Source organism: Salmo salar, chromosome ssa13 (genome assembly GCF_905237065.1).
Source record: "Salmo salar chromosome ssa13, Ssal_v3.1, whole genome shotgun sequence".
In the NCBI taxonomy this organism is placed as follows: Eukaryota; Metazoa; Chordata; class Actinopteri; order Salmoniformes; family Salmonidae; genus Salmo; species Salmo salar.
Window position 1 is genome coordinate 85651083 of NC_059454.1, and position 20636 is coordinate 85671718.

The 20636-nt window shown below is 42.8% G+C and overlaps 1 protein-coding gene across 2 annotated transcripts in view; it reads left to right on the forward strand.

The window, feature by feature from the left end:
• Positions 1 to 20636, forward strand: part of LOC106567791 (moesin) — a 25630-nt gene extending 4994 nt beyond the window's left edge. Inside the window, exons 2-13 of one of the 2 annotated variants that reach the window (XM_014137531.2) lie at positions 8610 to 8693; positions 12436 to 12531; positions 13400 to 13674; positions 13823 to 13906; positions 14244 to 14390; positions 14563 to 14659; positions 15097 to 15260; positions 15666 to 15796; positions 16086 to 16246; positions 16476 to 16568; positions 18935 to 19165; positions 19361 to 20636. In XM_014137531.2, coding sequence (XP_013993006.1) covers positions 8610 to 8693; positions 12436 to 12531; positions 13400 to 13674; positions 13823 to 13906; positions 14244 to 14390; positions 14563 to 14659; positions 15097 to 15260; positions 15666 to 15796; positions 16086 to 16246; positions 16476 to 16568; positions 18935 to 19165; positions 19361 to 19525 — 1728 coding nt within the window. In that variant the 3' untranslated portion in view covers positions 19526 to 20636. Of the gene's footprint in view, positions 1 to 8609; positions 8694 to 12435; positions 12532 to 13399; positions 13675 to 13822; positions 13907 to 14243; positions 14391 to 14562; positions 14660 to 15096; positions 15261 to 15665; positions 15797 to 16085; positions 16247 to 16475; positions 16569 to 18934; positions 19166 to 19360 lie in introns of those variants that run through there. The other variant, XM_014137532.2, reaches the window with a different exon arrangement.

The window sequence follows — 20636 nt, forward strand, 5'->3', positions numbered from 1 at the left end:
TATGGTCAGGAGTCTTCTCAAGTACCTTCTGTAGATAGGCCAAGTACCCCCAGGGGTCCTAGTACCCCTGGTTGGGAACCATTGATTTAGGGGATTCATCAAAACAGTGATGCAAATAAATGTTTAACATGGTGACAGAGGCACAATGTGGGACTTACATGCCAATCTACTCTCAATGTCTTACTGGATCTTGTAAATTAGAGTCATTTAACAAATCTTAGTCACTGAAATTAGATTGAACTCACAGCCACTGCAGTTAGATTCAACTCACATTTGTGGTGTGGCTTAGTTCATAGTTAGGGTAAACCATAAAAGGAATAGCTATGGTGTTTAAGGCTTTGGGGTTTTGATCTACTTCGTTTTCGAGGTTGGTTCTGTTTGGGTGTGGCTTTCCCAGATTGGATGAGTTGCACCTGTTGCCTTGTTAAACATCTTTAAGTTTCACCTGTGCTGCAGAGCCTATGTGCCAGTTGGCATGAGGCAAATCTAGTGGGTGTCCATGGTGGGTGTGTGTTAAGACTCGAGTTTGCTTGGCCAGCATTCAGTAGGTACCACCATGGATGCTTTTCAGAATCCATTTTAAAACCCCACTTTGTTTCGGTTTGCTTGTGAGTGATTCATTTGTTTGTTCCCTTTTCATGTTGAGTGATGATTTTTGGTTGGTTATTGGGGAACGTAACAAAATGGGGGCTCAGCCAGGAAGGATCATTGTTTCCTATGAGTATGGTAGTCACTCTAATCACCTCTGAAGTGTTACTGTGCCCAGATATTTGAGTTTTCAAAATACACTTTTGTTGTAGCGTTTGTCACTGACAACCACTCAGATGGGTTATAAAATTGGAGAAATCAGTGGAAAGTTGCATAAAAACTCACACTGTAAATAAAAATAAATATGGACTTTTATTTGCAAGCATTTGTGGGGAACCCTACTTGGGAGGTACTGGATAAAATGTACAAAAGCGAATCTGCTCATCATTGCAAAGCATTATGTGACAGTGGCAACTGCCGATTCAAAAGCACTAGTCAAAGAGTTAATCACTACTGTTTTAGTGGAAGAGGAAATCCTCGCAGAGAAGGAGGATGATGAGAAGGGTCCTACGGATGGTGGAATACACCATCCGTGTATTCCACCACTAGAGTTCGAGCACACCGTTCAGTTAAAACAGATAGAACTGGAGGCCACCAAAGCAGCACCAGAAGTGGATGCCCTCACAATCAAGTCAGGCCATGATCCTCCACCTTTAACAGAGTTTGATCTTGGTCGGCTTGTATCGCCTTTCAATGAAAAGGAGGTGGAGGTATATTCTACTATGAGTGGATTGCCACGTCGCTAGAATGGCTGCGCAATATCTGGTCCTCCTATACAAAGTGTTTTTGTGGGAAAATCTCTGAAAGTGTACGGTGCTTTATCTCTTGATCAGAGTTTAGATTATGACACTGTTAAAGCTGCTATCCTTCTGGCTTATGAGTTGGTCCCAGAGGCATACAGACAACAGTTCAGAAAATTACAAAAGACATTAAAAAGCCATGTTGAATTCTCAAGGGAACCAGCATGTCTTTTTGGTCGGTGGTGTTGTTCTCAAGAGGTCAAGGTCCTTCAAGAGTTAAAGGCACTCCTACTACTCAAGTAGTTCAAGAATTGCCTTCACGAAAGGGTTGCTACCTACATTTATGAGCACAAGGATCTCACTCTTGAGAAAGATGGAGTCCTTGCAGTTGAGTTTGTGTTGACACATAAAACTACCTTCACAAACAAAGCGCCCAGTAGTTATCCCTACACAAAAAGCAATCTAGAGAAGTCACCTCCCTCTGTGAGGTTTAAGTATTTTCTGCAGTGCCCAAAGACAAGGCAGAAAACTTGTGCTTTGTATCCGCCAGTTTGTCATTACTGCCGTGACAAAGGACACATTGTCTCTGTGTCCTAAGTTGAAACAGAAAAATGAGAGAGAAAAACTGTTTCTTCTTGTGGGATCACTCCAGCCTCTGGATGGGACTGGTTTACCGCCTAAACAAGGTTTTGAATTATATGTGTAACCAGTTGTAACCAGTTGCTGAAGTGTCAGACAAAGACAAAACACCCTCCAAAATAAAAAGTTGGGCAGTCCGTCTTCTGCGAGACACTGGGGCAGTCCAACCTTTTATACACTGCTCAAAAAAATAAAGGGAACACTTAAACAACACATCCTAGATCTAAATGAAATAAATAATCTTATTAAATACTTTTTTCTTTACATAGTTGAATGTGCTGACAACAAAATCACACAAAAATAATCAATGGAAATCCAATTTATCAACCCATGGAGGTCTGGATTTGGAGTCACACTCAAAATTAAAGTGGAAAACCACACTACAGGCTGATCCAACTTTGATGTAATGTCCTTAAAACAAGTCAAAATGAGGCTCAGTAGTGTGTGTGGCCTCCGCGTGCCTGTATGACCTCCCTACAACGCCTGGGCATGCTCCTGATGAGGTGGCGGATGGTCTCCTGAGGGATCTCCTCCCAGACCTGGACTAAAGCATCCGCCAACCCCTGGACAGTCTGTGGTGCAATGTGGCGTTGGTGGATGGAGCGAGACATGATGTCCCAGATGTGCTCAATTGGATTCAGGTCTGGGGAACGGGCGGGCCAGTCCATAGCATCAATGCCTTCCTCTTGCAGGAACTGCTGACACACTCCAGCCACATGAGGTCTAGCATTGTCTTGCATTAGGAGGAACCCAGGGCCAACCGCACCAGCGTATGGTCTCACAAGGGGTCTGAGGATCTCATCTCGGTACCTAATGGCAGTCAGGCTACCTCTGGCGAGCACATGGAGGGCTGTGCGGCCCCCCAAAGAAATGCCACCCCACACCATGAGTGACCCACCGCCAAACCGGTCATGCTGGAGGATGTTGCAGGCAGCAGAACGTTCTCCACGGCGTCTCCAGACTCTGTCACGTCTGTCACGTGCTCAGTGTGAACCTGCTTTCATCTGTGAAGAGCACAGGGCGCCAGTGGCGAATTTGCCAATCTTGGTGTTCTCTGGCAAATGCCAAACATCCTGCACGGTGTTGGGCTGTAAGCACAACCCCCACCTGTGGATGTCAGGCCCTCATACCACCCTCATGGAGTCTGTTTCTGACCGTTTGAGCAGACACATGCACATTTGTGGCCTGCTGGAGGTCATTTTGCAGGGCTCTGGCAGTGCTCCTCCTTGCACAAAGGCGGAGGTAGCGGTCCTGCTGCTGGGTTGTTGCCCTCCTACGGCCTCCTCCACGTTTCCTGATGTACTGGCCTGTCTCCTGGTAGCGCCTCCATGCTCTGGACACTACGCTGACAGACACAGCAAACCTTCTTGCCACAGCTCACATTGATGTGCCATCCTGGATGAGCTGCACTACCTGAGCCACTTGTGTGGGTTGTAGACTCAGTCTCATGCTACCACTAGAGTGAAAGCACCGCCAGCATTCAAAAGTGACCAAAACATCAGCCAGGAAGCATAGGAACTGAGACGTGGTCTGTGGTCTCCACCTGCAGAACCACTCCTTTATTGGGGGTGTCTTGCTTATTGCCTATCAGTTCCACCGGTTGTCTATTCCATTTGCACAACAGCATGTGAAATGTATTGTCAATCAGTGTTGCTTCTTAAGTGGACAGTTTGATTTCACAGAAGTGTGATTGACTTGGAGTTACATTGTGTTGTTTAAGTGTTCCCTTTATTTTTTTGAGCAGTATATTTGGAGGGTGTTTTGCCTTTGTCTGACACTTCAGCAACTTGTTATAGTATCTTCGTTCAAGGCATGGAGATGGGTTGCATGGAAGTTCCTTTGTATAATGTGGAACTCGAGTCTGATCTTGTTACTGGGTCCGTTATCGTTGGAGTGATGCCTAGCATACTGGTAAACAGGGTCTCTTTCATATTGGGCAACGATTTGGCTGGAGGGAAGGTTGTGCTAAATCCTGTTATTTATAAAGGAACCAAGAGTAGAGGAACCTGATGGGTTATCAGAAATGTACCCTAGAGTGTTCCCAGCGTGTGCGGTTATATGTGTTATGTCAAACAAGATTGCCAAGAGCAAGTCTAGTCTTCAGGAGGATGTCAGTGATCCCACCATGTTTCATCTGTCTGAGACATTTATGTGTGGTCCTGATTTCGGTATACCTCCTGAGCTGACCTCTCCTTTGAAAACCCTAAAGGTGAGCAAGTTTGTAGGACCTCTGAAAGAGAGAGGGTCCATACAGTTGACACTTCGATGTCTCGGAAGCAGCTGATTGCTGAATATAGTAAAGATGTTTTCCTCTCCCCTTTTTTTGCTGAGATATGTCCAGAGGAGGAGTTTGATGAAGTTCGTGTGGGTTACTTTGACAGAGATGGTATTCTGAAGATAAAATAGCATTCCCACGCCACAACCAGGCAAGACGATTGGCTCAGTGTATTTCAATTGTCGACAAGAGATACTGAGGTTGGCTGACGATGGTAGTATGGCAGGCCATCTTGGGGTCAACAAGATGTATGACCGTATCTTGCGTAACTTCTTCTGATCTGAAATGGGATGTTGTGGCTTATTGTAAATCTTGTCACATTTGCCAGCTCACAGGCAAACCAAAGCAAACTGTAAGCTGCAAAGGTACCAGTTGCATCTTTGCAGCCTATTCCTGCTTTTGATTAACCTTCAGCAGGGTTCTGGTGGACTGTGTTGGTCCTTTGCCCAAAACAAAGAGTGGTCACCATTTTCTTGTAACCGTTATGTGTGCTACCACTCGTTTCCCTGAGGCAATTCAAATGAGGAAAATCCTGAGAAGAAATTTACTCCGGATATTGCGGGAGTTTCCCCTTGAAATCCGTAGTAAGGACAACTTTGTTGCCTATTTTGTTTTTCAAGGGTTGGCAGTCATAAGTTTTGTTTTGTGTTTTGCCAGTGTGTATCCTGGCTTTTGTTTTGACTGCATGTTTTGCCGTATTGGAGATTATTTTTGTTTTGGTAGGGTTTGTCCCAAGGGGATGAGTACTAGGAAGGTACACAGATCGAGATTTTCCCTCTGTTCTCAAAACGTCTGAGTTTTAGGCAGCTATTATATATATATATATTTACAAATATGAAAAATATAATAGCATTTTTTTGTGCCTGTTTTGTCTTGTACAATAGACTGGCAGCAAATACTGTGTTTTTATTAGAGATGGCGATTCATTAAAGTAGTGTCACATTTAAGTTGATCTTGTTGTGAAATGGGAGTTGTTTTCAGTTGGTGGTGAGCAAACTTGTCTTAAGGGGGAAGATGTTATAGGCTTTGGGATTTCGACTTCGAGTTTGGTTCTGTTTGTGGCTTGCCCTGATTGGAATCATCCTTGTTGGTCAGGACGTGTTGCACCTCGTTAATCACCTGCTTACACAGGTGATATTTAAAAGCTGCAGAGCCAGTGTTCCAGTTGGCATGAGAGATGTTGGAAGAGCTAGACTGCTGTTTAACGCTCCTGCTTTAAGTTTAATACAACACCTTTTATTTTGTCGCCATTTGGTTTGATTGATGTTTATTTTCACTCCCTAACCTAAGTTGGCGTGGGTTCTTTTCTTTTAGTTTATTAGGCAAATCTAGTGGGCGTCCATGGTGGGTGTATATTTAAGACCCTAGTCGAGTTTGCTTGGTCAGCATTCAGTGGATGCCTTTCAGAACCCATTTTAAGCCCCCACCTGTTTTTTTTGTCAGTGACTCATTTGTTAGTTACCTTTTTATGTTGAGCAATGATTTTTGGTTGGTTATTGGGAAACGTGACAATGGCAATAGACAGTTATTGGCCCTAACTTGTTTACAAATATAAGTTATCGGTATAGCCTGCAAGTGCACGTAAAGCTTCATTTCACTTGTAGAAGTTGCCGGATCATGGAAAGAGGAAATGAAACATTCAGCTAACCACTCCCTAGAAAACTGGGCCTTCATTTTGTGTGAAATAAAAAGTTGATTTATTCATCTCTCCCCTACAACGTTAGGTAACATCTTTGCGATGTGTCCAGATCTTGTTTAGTCATACATTTTAAGAAAACAAGGAACTCAACTATGCACTGTTGAGTGGCATAGAATTTGTTTGAGAACCAACCATGTTAAATGTTTGTACTAATTACTTGTAGATGGCTGAATGTGTCTGGGTCATTTGTGAAGCCTAAATTAGATTAATGTTCACAGTAGTTAGCTCCTGCTCTTACAGTCCCCGGTCCAGTCACAGCTCTACTCTACAGCCCTCTACTCTGTGTGCCGCATCAGTCCAGCCACTCCAGTCTGCTCTGTGCTGCCGGTGATGACAGGAAGTGGCAGGGTGACAAGTGGACTGACCAGCGAATGGGGCCTGCTGACACAAAGGGGAAAGAACGCGGCCCTAATCAGCCTCACAGCTGGGAAATAAAGCATGCCATTGTGGCTCAGCTCAGGCGTGGGCCTCAGCCCTGCTCAGTTATTCCCCCCCCCCACACACACACCCATGTCATCTCTGAGAGGACAGAACATGGAGCCATGTCAATATAGCTTTATTAATCACTCACAGCGTGGGATGGAAATATGTTTAGGGTGCACAGCAGGAGGAAGCTTGTGTACCACGAGACAGGCAGCATACACTAATTTGTTGCATTTCTTTTATGGGCATATTCCATTTGTTTCAAATTCATACTGGCTGTAAAACTGCTTTGAGTGTTGGACCATGATGTAGTGGTCTAAAGACTGAGGTATCCATGATGGCTAGCTCATCAGGTTTTGTATGCCTGCTGTTATATAAATCATTCTAGAAATAAGGCTACTTTTCCTAATTCCACTTTTGTAATTACAAAAACGGCAGAACTTGCAATTACAAAATGATCACGTTATTATCGTGTCACTAGAACAGTCTAAGAGCAACTTTTTATCATAATTACGTATAGGCCTACAGTAAATGTCATATGAGAGCAAAACAGTGCGATAGAGAGCTACAAGTCCAATTTGCATGCACGTGTGTGTGGATGTTAAGAAATCGAAAAGAGAACTTGTGTTGGTGCAATCACTGAGCACACATTAACTCTGAGAGAAAGGCAGGCAAGCAGCAGTGATGCATTACAGGATGTAGTGTCAGTGAGCTCCATGTTGAGCGGGCCACCCTCGCTTTGCGAGGCCCAGCTACCAGAGGATGTGGTTACTTCCTGTAGTGAAGCAGCTCGGTAGAGAGAGAGAGTGAGCTGGGGGACAACATGTTCACTTAGCATGCTAAAACCCCCAAAGTATTTCTGCTACATTTAGAGAGATATACTCATCACTATTGGCCAGATGCAAAACTATTTAATTTGACACAGTATTAGTATAGTAACTGTAGGAAGTTTTTATTTCTGTGTAAAATCTACTCCCACTAAATTCTGTTTAAAATTCTGTTAGTGTAGTGGACAAGTTTTATCGCATCATTAAGATAAAATATTTATTTCCCCTTTGGTTTCTGTGAAGTCAGTGTGCATCTTTTTCCAATATAAGTTAATAATACCTCATTGTGGCAGGAATTGGTGCACTGTCTCCCTCAGTGGGTTTCCTGCAATTGTTTTTTCCAGGGTTTGAGGCTGATCAATCATTTTAGTCTAGCACCTCCCCTTGTGCAATCTTCTGTACCAGGCACGGAAAATGGCCTCTCTCCCACATTGTACATCTTTGAAACATTGTAATTGTCTGCCCCACCCTCCCCTCTCTAGTGAGTAAGGGAGTTGAAATTAACATGCATATTACGTCTCAAAGGAGTATACCCAAAGAGTATTTAATAGAGTAGTATGGACATGCAACAGCTCTCAAATAAAGACAAAAATGTTTCACACTGCTTTGAAAAAGGTCATGGTTGAGTGTTAGTCTCAGATATCCCAGACATGGGAACAACGTAAGCTAGGCAATGGCACCGGAGCATTGGAACCTTGCCGGAAGCAACCCAACTGTCTAGAAAAACTAGTTGAATGTCAGCCTAAATTGTTGTATTATGGCTTTTGCTTACCGCCTGATGAAAGCAGTATTTGGAACCTAACATACTATGATGCCTTGGCTGCCTGCACATTGGTAATATGTTCAGTAGTTATCAGTTTACAAACCACTGACATTTTGGATGAAACATATCTGACAGCCCACATACGCACCATTTTTTTCTGAAAGTATATGTGTCCACCCTGCTATATCCATAAATCTTTCATGAGATGTAGACAATTATAAATTACACTGCCAAAATGTTTAATCAAATAGAGATTTTGCCAAGTTAGTGTGCTCATATGCCTGGCCCAAGTTGTCATGTAGGTGCACTCCTGCCCTGCTGTGAAACTCTACCTCCTCTGGTCATAGAATGAGGGTTCATTCTAATGCTTATGAGGCCTATTCCCCTTTGATCAATCCCAAAATTAAATTGTGCATATAAATGTACATACTTATGATTTATGCTAATAAATACATACATGTAAGTAACTAACAGTCTCTAATAAATGTAGTCTGATCCAACATGCTATTGATTCTCAATCTCGAATTCTCAGAGGCATCTAACTTGATAATCACATTTGTTGTAAATTAGGTACACCGACACATGTAACTTTTATTTTTATGGACTTCACTGGTTGTCAGTCACACGTACTAACTCATTTTGGTTTCTTCAACAGATTAGTGTGCGAGTTACCACGATGGATGCAGAGTTGGAGTTTGCCATCCAGCCCAACACAACGGGAAAGCAACTCTTCGACCAGGTAAGAACAATGCTTGCTCTGCTGAAACATGCCAAGGATTTTGCCTCTTCAGTGGCAAATTACATGTTCTTGTGGTGCTTTTCTTCTAATGCTAATCAGTGTAAATTGCAAGCTGGGGAATGGAAGCCCAGTTGTGGGACTGGAGTGAAGGGTTTATTTTTCTAGGAACTCACACTCTCTCACTGTTCTTCTCATTGAGTCAAGTTGTTCGCTATGGCATAGGCCTGAGAGCAAAACATTTTTTGGGGGCTCCTGAAGATTTTTATTATATATGTATTTATATCTACAGTATCAGTCAAAAGTTTGGACACACCTACTCATCCCAGGGGTTTTCTTTATGTTTACTATTTCCTACATTGTAGAATAATAGTGAAGACATCAAAACCATGAAATAACACATATGGGATCATGTAGTAACCAAAAAAGTGTTAAACAAATCAAAATATTTTTATGATTTGAGATTCTTCAAAGTAGCCACCCTTTGCCTTGATGACAGCTTTGCACACTCTTGGCATTCTTTCAACGAGCTTCATGAGGTACTCACCAGGAATGCATTTTAATTTGTAATTTAATTTAACCTTTATTTTACTAGGCAAGTCAGTTAAGAACACATTCTTATTTAATTCAATGAACAGGTGTGTTTTGTTAAAAGTTAATTTGGGGAATTTCTTTCCTTCTTAATGCGTTTGAACCAATCAGTTGTATTGTGACAAGGTAGTGGTGGTATACAGAAGATATCCCTATTTGGTAAAATACCAAGTCCGTATTATGTCAAGAACAGCTCAAATAAGCAAAGAGAAATGACATGAATGTCCTTCAATCCGGAAAATGTCAATAGCTTTGAAAGTTTCTTCAAATGCAGTCGCAAACACCAAACACCAAACACGGTCCCGTGTGGCTCAGTTGGTAGAGCATGGTGTTTGCAACGCCAGGATTGTGGGTTCGATTCCCACGGAGGACCAGTACGGGGAAAAAAAAAAAAAATGTTTGAAATGTATGCATTCACTACTGTAAGTCGCTCTGGATAAGAGCGTCTGCTAAATGACTAAAATGTAAAATGTAAATGATGAAACTGGCTCCCATGAGGACCACCACAGGAAAGGAAGACCCAGAGTTACCTCTGCTGCAGAGGATAAGTTCATTAGAGTTAACTGCACCTCAGATTGCAGACCAAATAAATGCTTCACAGAGTTCAAGTGACAGACACATCTCAACATGTTCAGAAGAGACTGCATGAATCAGGCCTTGATGGTCCAATTGCTGCAATAAGAAGAAGAGACTTGCTTGGGCCAAGAAACACGAGCAATGGACATTAGACCGTTGGAAATCTGTCCTTTTGGCTGAGTCCACATTTGAGATTTTTGGACGCAGAGTAGGCGAACGGATGATCTCCGCATGTGTGGTTCCCACCGTGAAGCATGGAGGAGGAGGTGTGATGGTGTGGGGGTGCTTTGCTGGTGACACTGTCTGTGATTTATTTAGAATTCAGGTACACTTAACCAGAGTGGCTACCACAGCATTCTGCAGCGATACGCCATCCCATCTGGTTTGCGCTTAGTGGGACAATCATTTGTTTTTCAACAGGACAATGAACCAACACACCTCCAGGCTGTGTAAGGGTTATTTGACCAAGAAGGAGAGTGATGGAGTGCTGCGTCAGATGACCTGGCCTCCACAATCACCTGATCTCAACCCAATTGAGATAGTGACTGCAGACTGAAGGAAAAGCAGCCAACAAGTGCTCAGCATGTGGGAATTCCTTCAAGACTGTTGGAAAAGCATTCCAGGTGAATCTGGTTGAGAGAATGCCAAGTGTGTGCAACGCTGTCATCAAGGCAAAGGGTGGCTACTTTGAAGAATCTCATACAAAATATATTTAGATTTGTTTAACACATTTTTGGTTACTACATGATTCCATATGTGTTATTTCAAAGTTTTGATGTCTTCACTATTATTCTACAATGTAGAAAATAGTAAAAATAAAGAAAAACCCTTGAATGAGTAGGTGTGTCCGAACTTTTGACTGGTACTGTACATGATTTAATGAAAAGCAGTAAACATACACATTTAATAACAGACTCATAAACACAATCAGGCAATAGTTAACATACACAGAATTGTTTCACATTTTGTAATAACCGACTCATAAACAGAATCATGCAATAGGCTACAGCTGGCTTCACAGCTTCCCCCGGCGCTTCACAGCTTCCCGGGGAAACTTGACTTATTGTAGCCTCACGCGGAGGAAAGGGTAGCGGAGGAACGCGTTCGCTTCTGCTGCAGTGTTCGCTGTAAAATATTACATGTTGTAGCGGTTCTTTGGATTTACCATTAAACTCCCTACCCACCCTAAGCTAACCCATCTCAACTCAAGGGCGGCTCAATCAAATCAGATGACTGTGTAGACCTGGATGATTTGCAGGCAGTGGTAGTGTGTTTAAACACTGTCTTCTATATGGGAAACACCAACTCCTACCCAAGGCTGTTTACACAGCAGATGTGTCTCCTCCAAGGTATTTAGTCCATGAGTGGTCATCAGTCCCTAGCCGTCTCAAGCTGTTCTACGATACCTGTCTGTGTGAGGAGAGGAGAGGAGAGGAGAGGAGAGGAGAGGAGAGGAGAGGAGAGGAGAGGAGAGGAGAGGAGAGGAGAGGAGAGGAGAGGAGAGGAGAGGAGAGGAGAGGTTGGTGCTTGGCAAGCCGTTTTGGTCCCACCAGTGTTAAAGTGGCTCTCTTAGACACAAACTTGTCATGGGTGTATGGCAGGCCAGCCTGGCCTAAGATTACGTCTCTATCGTTTTAGCAGAGTCACTCCATCACCAATTGTATTTTGGCTGATGTCCCTATCTCACTTAATGCTTGTAATCACATATATTTTTTATTTGTTTCTATTACTTTTATTATTATGAATTTTTAAACTTAATGTGGACTTTGCTGTCCAGACATATCTGTGTCAGGATAGCCACAAACCCCTCTAAGTGGCATTTGATGTAGTGGGCATTCCGGGCAGGGGACTGGATGACTCACTCCACAACCATTAGATAAGATTACAGAGTTTCCCCTCTATTTTTACTCAGGCAATCAGAAAGGGAGCTGTATGGGGCAACAATGCTGAAGCACTAAGTTTAATATGTGACTTATTTCTTATTTCAATCTGGTTAAGATTTTCGTAATACATAAAACGGGTGCCTTTCACAAGTTAGCATAATGGAGCTAAAGCCTCTGTTTGTTTGTGTGTGTGTGAGAGAGATGATCTACTCATATAACAAAAAAAGAGTACCAATGTCTAGGGTAGAACATGAAGCGTTAAGTTATGTTGAGAAAGTTTAAACTTCTCTTCTACACGTAGGTCCAAGCAATTACTTTTAGGAAATGTCTGCCAACTGTATTATTTTTGGTGTTAGGTTTAGCTTAGAAATGGTTATTTGATACAGTGTTAGTTTGAAAATGAAATTAAAAAATGTAAAAGATAAGTAGAATATCTATGCACTAAGCGAAGATGATTCTGTATTCATACTTCAGTAAAAGTGCTTTAATATAACTCTAAAGAAAGGCTAAACTAAAGACTATTAGATCGTCATATTCTTTTCAATTAATGACTCAACCATCATGCACCATTACCAACAGTAAATTAAAACCTGACATGAAACAAGAATGTCGCATAACACTGTTTTCACAGACAATTTAACACAATTAACCCCTGTTGAGAGCTAGGTTACATTAAAACAATTGTGTGCCCTAAGGTTGTGAAGACAATCGGACTGCGGGAGGTGTGGTTCTTCGGACTGCAGTACCAGGATACAAAAGGTTTCTCAACCTGGCTCAAGCTTAATAAGAAGGTGAGTGCCTCCATGTGAACAAGGATATAGTGAACAAGGCTTCCATGCCACCTTACACTCTTAAAAGTAAAGGTGCCTGGAATAAACTTTTTGGGTTGCCACACCGGCAGAACATTTCCAGTTGAAAAAGGTTCCTCAAGGAACCCCTGTGTAAAGGTCAAACCTGAACCTTTTTGGGAAGGGTTCAATTTTGAACGTTTTTGATAATATATTGTAGCGGTGGCAGCCTATCAGATTGGAGGCGTGGCTTATTGGAGGCGTTGCTTTCAGATAGTTATTTTTGGTCACTCTTTAGCGTAAATGTCATTCCTGTTCATCATCTTAAGTTTGTACACTGCAAATTAAAATGTTCCTTGAATATTTATGCATATTACATATTCTAATATAATATTAATAATATTAACATTGCTGATTACATACAGTAATAAAGTCGAAACTATTCCAACTTTCGGATTTGCATAGGCTCTTAATGAACTCATACATCTGTGTTAGCCTCATTGAAGCTACAAAACTATCAGCGTTCAACCTTAATCTTTTCTGTTGTATTGTCATCACATTAACAGGAATGACATTTACTCTAACGGATGGCCAAAAAAATCTTAAAGCCACACCCCTACTAAGCCACGCCTCCACTCCAGGGTTTATCCAGGAACCTGTTGCTACATTGAACCATAAAGGTTCCTCCAAGAACCCCTCAACTAACCGAAGGTGCAAATATGAACCATTGACTAGCAATGGTTCTTTGAGGATCTCCAGGCGTTCCTTTAGGATCTCTGGGGTTCCTCTAGTCACCACTAATTCTAAGAGTGTAGGTAAAAGATAAACTGCTCCTGGTGCCTCCACTCAGCTGTATGACCCCTGATCCTAGGTGACTGCCCAGGATGTGAGGAAGGAAAGCCCACTGCTGTTCAAGTTCCGTGGAAAGTTCTTCCCTGAGGACGTGTCAGAGGAGCTGATCCAGGAGGCCACCCAGAGGCTGTTCTTCTTGCAGGTGAAGGAGGGGATCCTCAACGATGACATTTACTGCCCCCCGGAGACTGCTGTGCTGCTGGCCTCCTACGCTGTGCAGGCCAAGTATGCTGACTACAACAAGGACATCCACTCGACAGGATACCTGTCCAGCGACAAACTGCTGCCTCAGAGGTAAGGCCTCCACCATCTCTAGAGTTTACATAACACCTTTTGATTGGACCTCCATACTCTCTTTACTGTAAACAGTCTATGATGGCATACAGTTTTTGATGGTGTCATGTTTTTATGGTGTAATGTAATGTTCTCTTTGTGTTTTTAGAGTCCTGGACCAGCACAAGCTCAACAAGGAGCAGTGGGAGGAGAGGATCCAGGTGTGGCATGAGGAACACAAGGGCATGCTCAGGTAGTGAAACACACACACATTACTTACCTCTCCTAGCTCTGTTGTCCCTGGCCTAAAGAAAATCTGCCGCTGTTGGTTTCAATTGAAAGTTCTATATCTCTCTTTACAGTACAACATACCATGTCATGTGGAAAATTGCTTTAGCTTCTCTCATGGAGTGAATAGATTTGCACTCAGAGCTTGAGGATGAGAAAGCATATGCTGTGATTTTGAAGCATCTTGACAATCAGCTCTTATTGAGAATTATTTTGGCAGCTACCTTGCTGGTAGTATTTTAATAACTTAACAGCTTGTGTTCCTTCTGTGCTTAATGACTTGATTTGTTATACCCAAACAGAGAGGACTCAATGATGGAGTACCTGAAGATCGCTCAGGACCTGGAGATGTACGGTGTCAACTACTTCAGCATCAAGAACAAGAAAGGATCAGATCTATGGTTAGGAGTGGACGCCCTGGGACTCAACATTTACGAACAGAATGATAAGTGAGTGACTCATGTAGAAATGTACACCACAGGGGTACTCACACATATGGGACTGAAAGCTGTTATACATATGCCGTACAAACTCAGGTCCAATGGTTGTTTTAGGATTGTGATGAAGTGTAAATGAGAACGCAAATATCAGTGTGTTGATATCACATTTTTGCCTCAACAGGATGACACCTAAAATTGGATTCCCATGGAGTGAAATCAGGAATATTTCCTTCAATGACAAGAAGTTTGTCATCAAACCCATTGACAAGAAAGCACCAGTATGTACCACTAATGCCCTCTCTGTTCTCATGTTTAAAGGAATACTGTGAGATTATGGCAGAGTCAGATGCGCCCAGAGTCAGATGAACTCGTGGATACTCATTTTATGTATCTGTGTGCAGTATGAAGGAAATTAGAGGTAGTTTAGCGAGCCAATGCTAACTAGCATTAGCGCAACAACGGAAAGTCTACAGATATGCTAGCATATGCAAAACTACCTCTAACTTCCTTTCTACTGCATGCAGAGGCATACAAATGGTATCCATGAGTTCATCTGACTCTGGGTAAGTAGAAAAATGAATCTTGCATCTGCTAAACTGTATAAACTTTGATTTGATAAAGTTATAATGTATTTACTAGGGAGAGAAATTATTATTGTTGCCATAATATATTTTTTTGAAAGATTACTGGTACTCACACATGCTTTCTTTCCTAGGACTTTGTATTCTATGCTCCACGACTGCGTATCAACAAGCGCATCCTGGCACTCTGCATGGGCAATCATGAGCTGTATATGCGTCGCCGCAAACCAGACACCATTGAGGTACAGCAGATGAAGGCCCAGGCCAGAGAGGAGAAGAACCACAAGAAGATGGAGAGGTCAGTGTCACCACCACCACCACACTGTAGTTGCTGCTTACAAGACTATTTCAAGACTTCAGAGACCCGTGGTTACTCCAGCCTCTGTCTTTGTATCGTCCTTGTATCTGCCCAACAGTAATGCTCAAAAAGAAAGCTGAACATGAAGAGCATCAATTGATCATTTCTAACATTAAAATCACAGCAGTCTGTTGTGGGTGGAAAATGGTGGCCACTGGCCAGACATTATTACTTCTTCTTACTAAAGTCCCTCTAACCTCAGTAGCCATCAGAACATTGACAGATCTCTTTAGCTAATGTTTAGGTTGGCCTATTGTCTGATAAAGAAGGCTTGAACATTTTTGGAAATTGTCCATGTTTCCTCCCTTCTATCTCCCTTTTTACTCTACGGCCTCTGTCCACCAGGGCACTGCTGGAGAACGAAAAGAAGAAGAGAGAACTTGCTGAAAAAGAAAAGGAAAAGATTGAAAAGGAGAAGGAGGATCTTATAGAGAAACTGAAACAGATTGAGGAACAGACGAAAAAAGCTCAGCAAGGTTGGAAACCCCATATTACTGTAGTATGAATAAATAAGAGAAAACCTATTATCTTTACTCTTAAAGCTTTACTCTTAGAGTCTTATAAGAGAGTGATTGTTCATTGTTTATTATTGAGTATTGTCTAAATACAACCAACACACTGTAAAGCACTGTAAGACCTAATGTAACCTTTATTTAAGGAAATTAGTCTTGTTGAGAGAAATTCTATTTTACAAGAGAGACTTAATAAAAGCTACAGTAAATGTAGTCCATTCTGTCTATTATCATCATTACTGTGTGTGTGCAGAGTTGGAGGAACAGACGCGGAAGGCCCTGGAATTGGAGCATGAGAGGAAGCGTGCTCAGGAGGAGGCGGAGCGTCTGGAGAAGGAGCGCAGGATGGCTGAGGAGGCCAAGACTGCCCTGCTCCAGCAGTCTGAGAACCAGATGAAAAACCAGGAACACTTGGCGAGTTACCCACATATTACACACATTCATCAACAGCACACGCAGTGTCAGCACGTAGCATTGGGCTACAGAGTGATGAGCTGCTGAGTAATGTGATGATTGTTAATTACTGTAGTACATTTTTTGGAATAAAACAAATAAATTATTGTTTGTATTGTACAGAAACATGTATTATCATGATAGTTAATAGGCTAAGAAAGAACGGGAAAATAACCTATTTTTCCCACAGGCCACGGAACTGGCTGAGCTAACCTCAAAGATCTCCCTACTGGAGGACGCCAAGCAGAAGAAGGAGGATGAGGCAACGCAGTGGCAACAGAAGGTGTGGTCTCAGCTACTGCTCTCCTCATTCTCTCTGACCTCCCCCACCTTCTCAAATGGTTTAGTCCCATGGTTTAGTCCCAGCTACATCCAATGTTGCAGTAATTCATCCATTAGAACAAAGTAACCATAGCTCTGATATGCTGTTCTGAAGTTATAGCAGTTGGACACTGTTTGTTTTAAGAGACCATACTTCAGGCACGGACACACTGGTAGCTTTTGTCAGCCGAGAGAACTTAGCACCTCTGAACAGAGTGCCAGTCGTAACTTGCAAACTGAGTGCAAAATGACGGTAGTCAGAGATGCCCACAGGCGGGTGGTCCTTAAAACACACCTTGCCGAACAAACTGCAAACGAACGGCAGATGAACGGCAGAACGACAATCGGTGCAGTTTGTACGCACCGCACCGAATGTGGATCCAGCGTTTGTCTCTGATCGTTCAGTGTGTTGTGTTTAAGGGACCACCCGCGTAATTGTCTGACTGACCCAAAAAAATCACATGATTCTACATCATGGATGGCACTCTGTTCAGAAGGTGCTAAATACAATCATCCAGTAAACTCTATTGGTGCGTCTGAGCCCTCTGGTGGAGGGAATTGCTCCATTGGAGGGGCCCCTCCTCTCCCCCTGTGTGCATGGTGACTCATGCTGTGGGCCTGGCTGGAAGGGATGGTTTCTCTCTGTCTTTACACTAGGGAAATCCTGTTTGCCTGGGAGGATTTCTCTCACCCCATTGTTATATTTTCCCTATTTTCACATTTGAAAGAATGCAAATCTAAATAGCAGGTCCCAAATGTTGTGTGATTGTGCTGTCTAGATCAACCCCCCGCCCCATTTTAATCTGAAAGATTTATGAGCTGATTGGTGCACCGTGCTGTCACACAGAACATTAATGTATATTTTGGACTGTATAACTGTATAATCTTATAGAGGTCATTATAGAGGAATAGACTACATGACCAAAAGCATGTGGACATCTGCTCGTCGAACATCTCATTCCAAAATCATGGGCATTAATATGTAGTTGGTCCTCCATTTGCTGCTATAACAGCCTCCACTCTTCTGGGAAGGCTTTCCACTAGATGTTTGAACATTGCTGCAGGGACTTGCTTCCATTCAGCCACAAGAGCATTAGTGAGGTCGGGCACTGATGTTGGGCGATTAGGCCTGGCTCGCAGTCGGCGTTCCAATTCATCCCAAAGGTGTTCGATGGGGTTGAGGTCAGGGCTCTGTGCAAGCCAGTCATGTTCTTCCACACTGACCTCGACAAACCATATCTGTATGGACCTCGCTTTGTGCATGGGGGCATTGTCATGCTGAAACAGGAAAGGGCATTCCCCAAACTGTTGCCACAAAGTTGGAAGCACAGAATCGTCTAGAATGTCATTGTATGCTGTAGCGTTAAGATTTCCCTTCACTGGAACGAAGGGTCCTAGCCCAAACCATGAAAAACAACCCCAGACCATTATTCCTCCTCCACCAAACTTTACAGTTGGCACTATGTATTGGGGAAGGTGGAGTTCTGTCTGACTGCCAGATGGTGAAGTGTGATTCATCACTCCAGAGAACTCTTTTCCTCTGCTCCAGAGTCCAATGGCAGCAAGCATTAAACCACTCCAGCCAACGCTTGGCATTGCGCATAGTGATCTGAGGCTTGTGTGCGGCTGCTCGGCCATGGAAACCTATTTCATTAAGCTCCCGAAGAACAGTTCTTGTGCTGACGTTGCTTCCGGGGGCAGTTTGGAACTCGGTAGTGAGTGTTCCAATCGAGGACAGACGATTTTTACACGCTACACGCTTCAGCCCTCGGATGTCCCGTTCTGTGAGCTTGTGGGGCCTACCACTTAGCGGCTGAGCCGTTGTTGCTCCTAGATGTTTCCACTTCACAATAACAGCACTTACAGTTTACAGGGGCAGCACTAGCAGGGCAGAAATTTGACAAACTGACTTCTTGGAAAGGTGGCATCCTATGACGGTGCCACGTTGAAAGTCACTGAACTACTCAGTAAGGCCATTCTGCTGCCAATGTTTGTCTGTGGAGATTGCATGGCTGTATGCTCAATTTTATACACCTGTCAGCAACAGGTGTGGCTGAAATAACCGAATCCACTAATTTGAAGGGGTGTCCACATACTTCTGTATATATAGTGTATTTCTTCTGCTGGGGGAAACAGAACCAGACAGGTGAAACACTGGGCAGTACTGTGCTATGGTGAAACAAAATCCTTTATGAATATTATACTGACCTCGGCTAAACCCGATAGCTGACACTGTAGTTCACCTGAAGTTCACATAACCTATTGATATTCCTTCTCCTGAATCAGTTCATACCATGAGTCATTAACATGGGTGGCTGCCCCCCTTAGGCCTGCATGGTGCAGGAGGACCTGGAGAAGACCAAAGAGGAGCTGAAGAGCAAAATCATGGCGTCCCACATACAGGAGCCTATGCAGGCCGAGAACGAGCATGACGAGAACGACGAGACCAGCGACCAGGCAAGCGCCGAGTTCACAGGCGGTATCTCCTACAAAGACCGCAGCGAGGAGGAGCGCATGACCGAAGCCGAGAAGAACGAGCGTGTACAGCAACACCTGCAGGTGAGTGACCGACTGTGGCTGCTGCCCACACCAAATCCCCCCCAGCACTGGAGACAGATGTTTATAGGGGTTGTATCACTGTTTATGATAGTGTAGAGATCACAAGAATGGGGCTTAGAAATGTATCCTGTTATGCCTGTGTTGTTGTGTGTGCCATAGTGAGACTTGGCAGTAATGTTATGTTTCCTCTACCAGGCTTTGAGCTCGGAGTTGGCCATCGCTCGGGATGAGACCAAGAAAACCGCAAATGACATCATCCACGCAGATAACGTGAAAGCGGGACGGGACAAGTACAAGACCCTGCGGCAGATTCGGTCGGGCAACACCAAGCAGCGTATAGACGAGTTTGAGTGCATGTGATGCATCTTGTTTGCAACTGCTATAGGCCCCACAGCGGTGCCATACTTGGTCCATTCATTCTAGACTGCAGACACTGCCTTACACAAGCTACAGTGCCTTCTACCCAAACAAGACCAGTATACATATCAAAGAGCAACAAAAAAAGTACAGCACAATGTATTTGAATAATGGTGCACAAATTACATTACAAGTAATGAAATAAGTGCATCAGTTAATAAGGGAGATATTTAATAGAAGAACAGTTTAAAGTGAATAAGATTTGATTCGTTTTATTATAGCTGGAGGATGTTTTATTGATTATCCTTTACAAGTTATTTTTTATTGGTTCATTCCTCACACTGTTTTAAACTGAAAACGAACTAAACAACAACTCGATGCAGGACAGCTGCAATTTGAATTACATTATGGTTGGTCACTATTTGGGTGTCATTGTTTCAGAGCAGGTCTGTTTGTTTTGAGGTGGACCGTTAAGCATTTTCAGCAAATGAAGAGAACATAAAACTGTATTTAAATTAGCATTTTTTTATTCTAATTTTAAGCATTTAAATAGATGGTTGTCTTTCTAAGAGAAGGGCATCTTTGTTTGGAAACCCTCAACAGTATTACTTTTACGTAAGATTTGATTAAGTCCATATGAAATAAGCGCTGGAATACCAGATTTTCCTTTTTCAGAGAGAGACATACAGTACCTCTGAATGATTCTTTATAGACCAAGTGTATCTGCTATGACGTATAGCCATGCACACTAGTAGCTGCCATGATTAGGAGTTTCTTTTTGTATATCAATCTTTTGCTAAACCTTGTATTATATGGCATTTGAAGCAATATGATTCAAAGACCTGCCTTGAAAGATTTATTTTGTCATTTGGATTTTTTAATAAAACAAGTTATGTGTAAAAAGATGGATGTCTTACGGATTGTAAGTGGCCCTCTAGCCTTTTCTCAGTAAATTATATGAATGACTGGAAGCCACCAGCCAGAATTAAAACAAGGATGAATATTGTAATTCTTACAGTACTGGGCAGTGCCTTGTCATCTGCAGAATGTTTCAGCAGACCTTGCTGCTTGAGTCTTCATTTCAACTGTCATTAAAAGTGGAAACTACACTGTT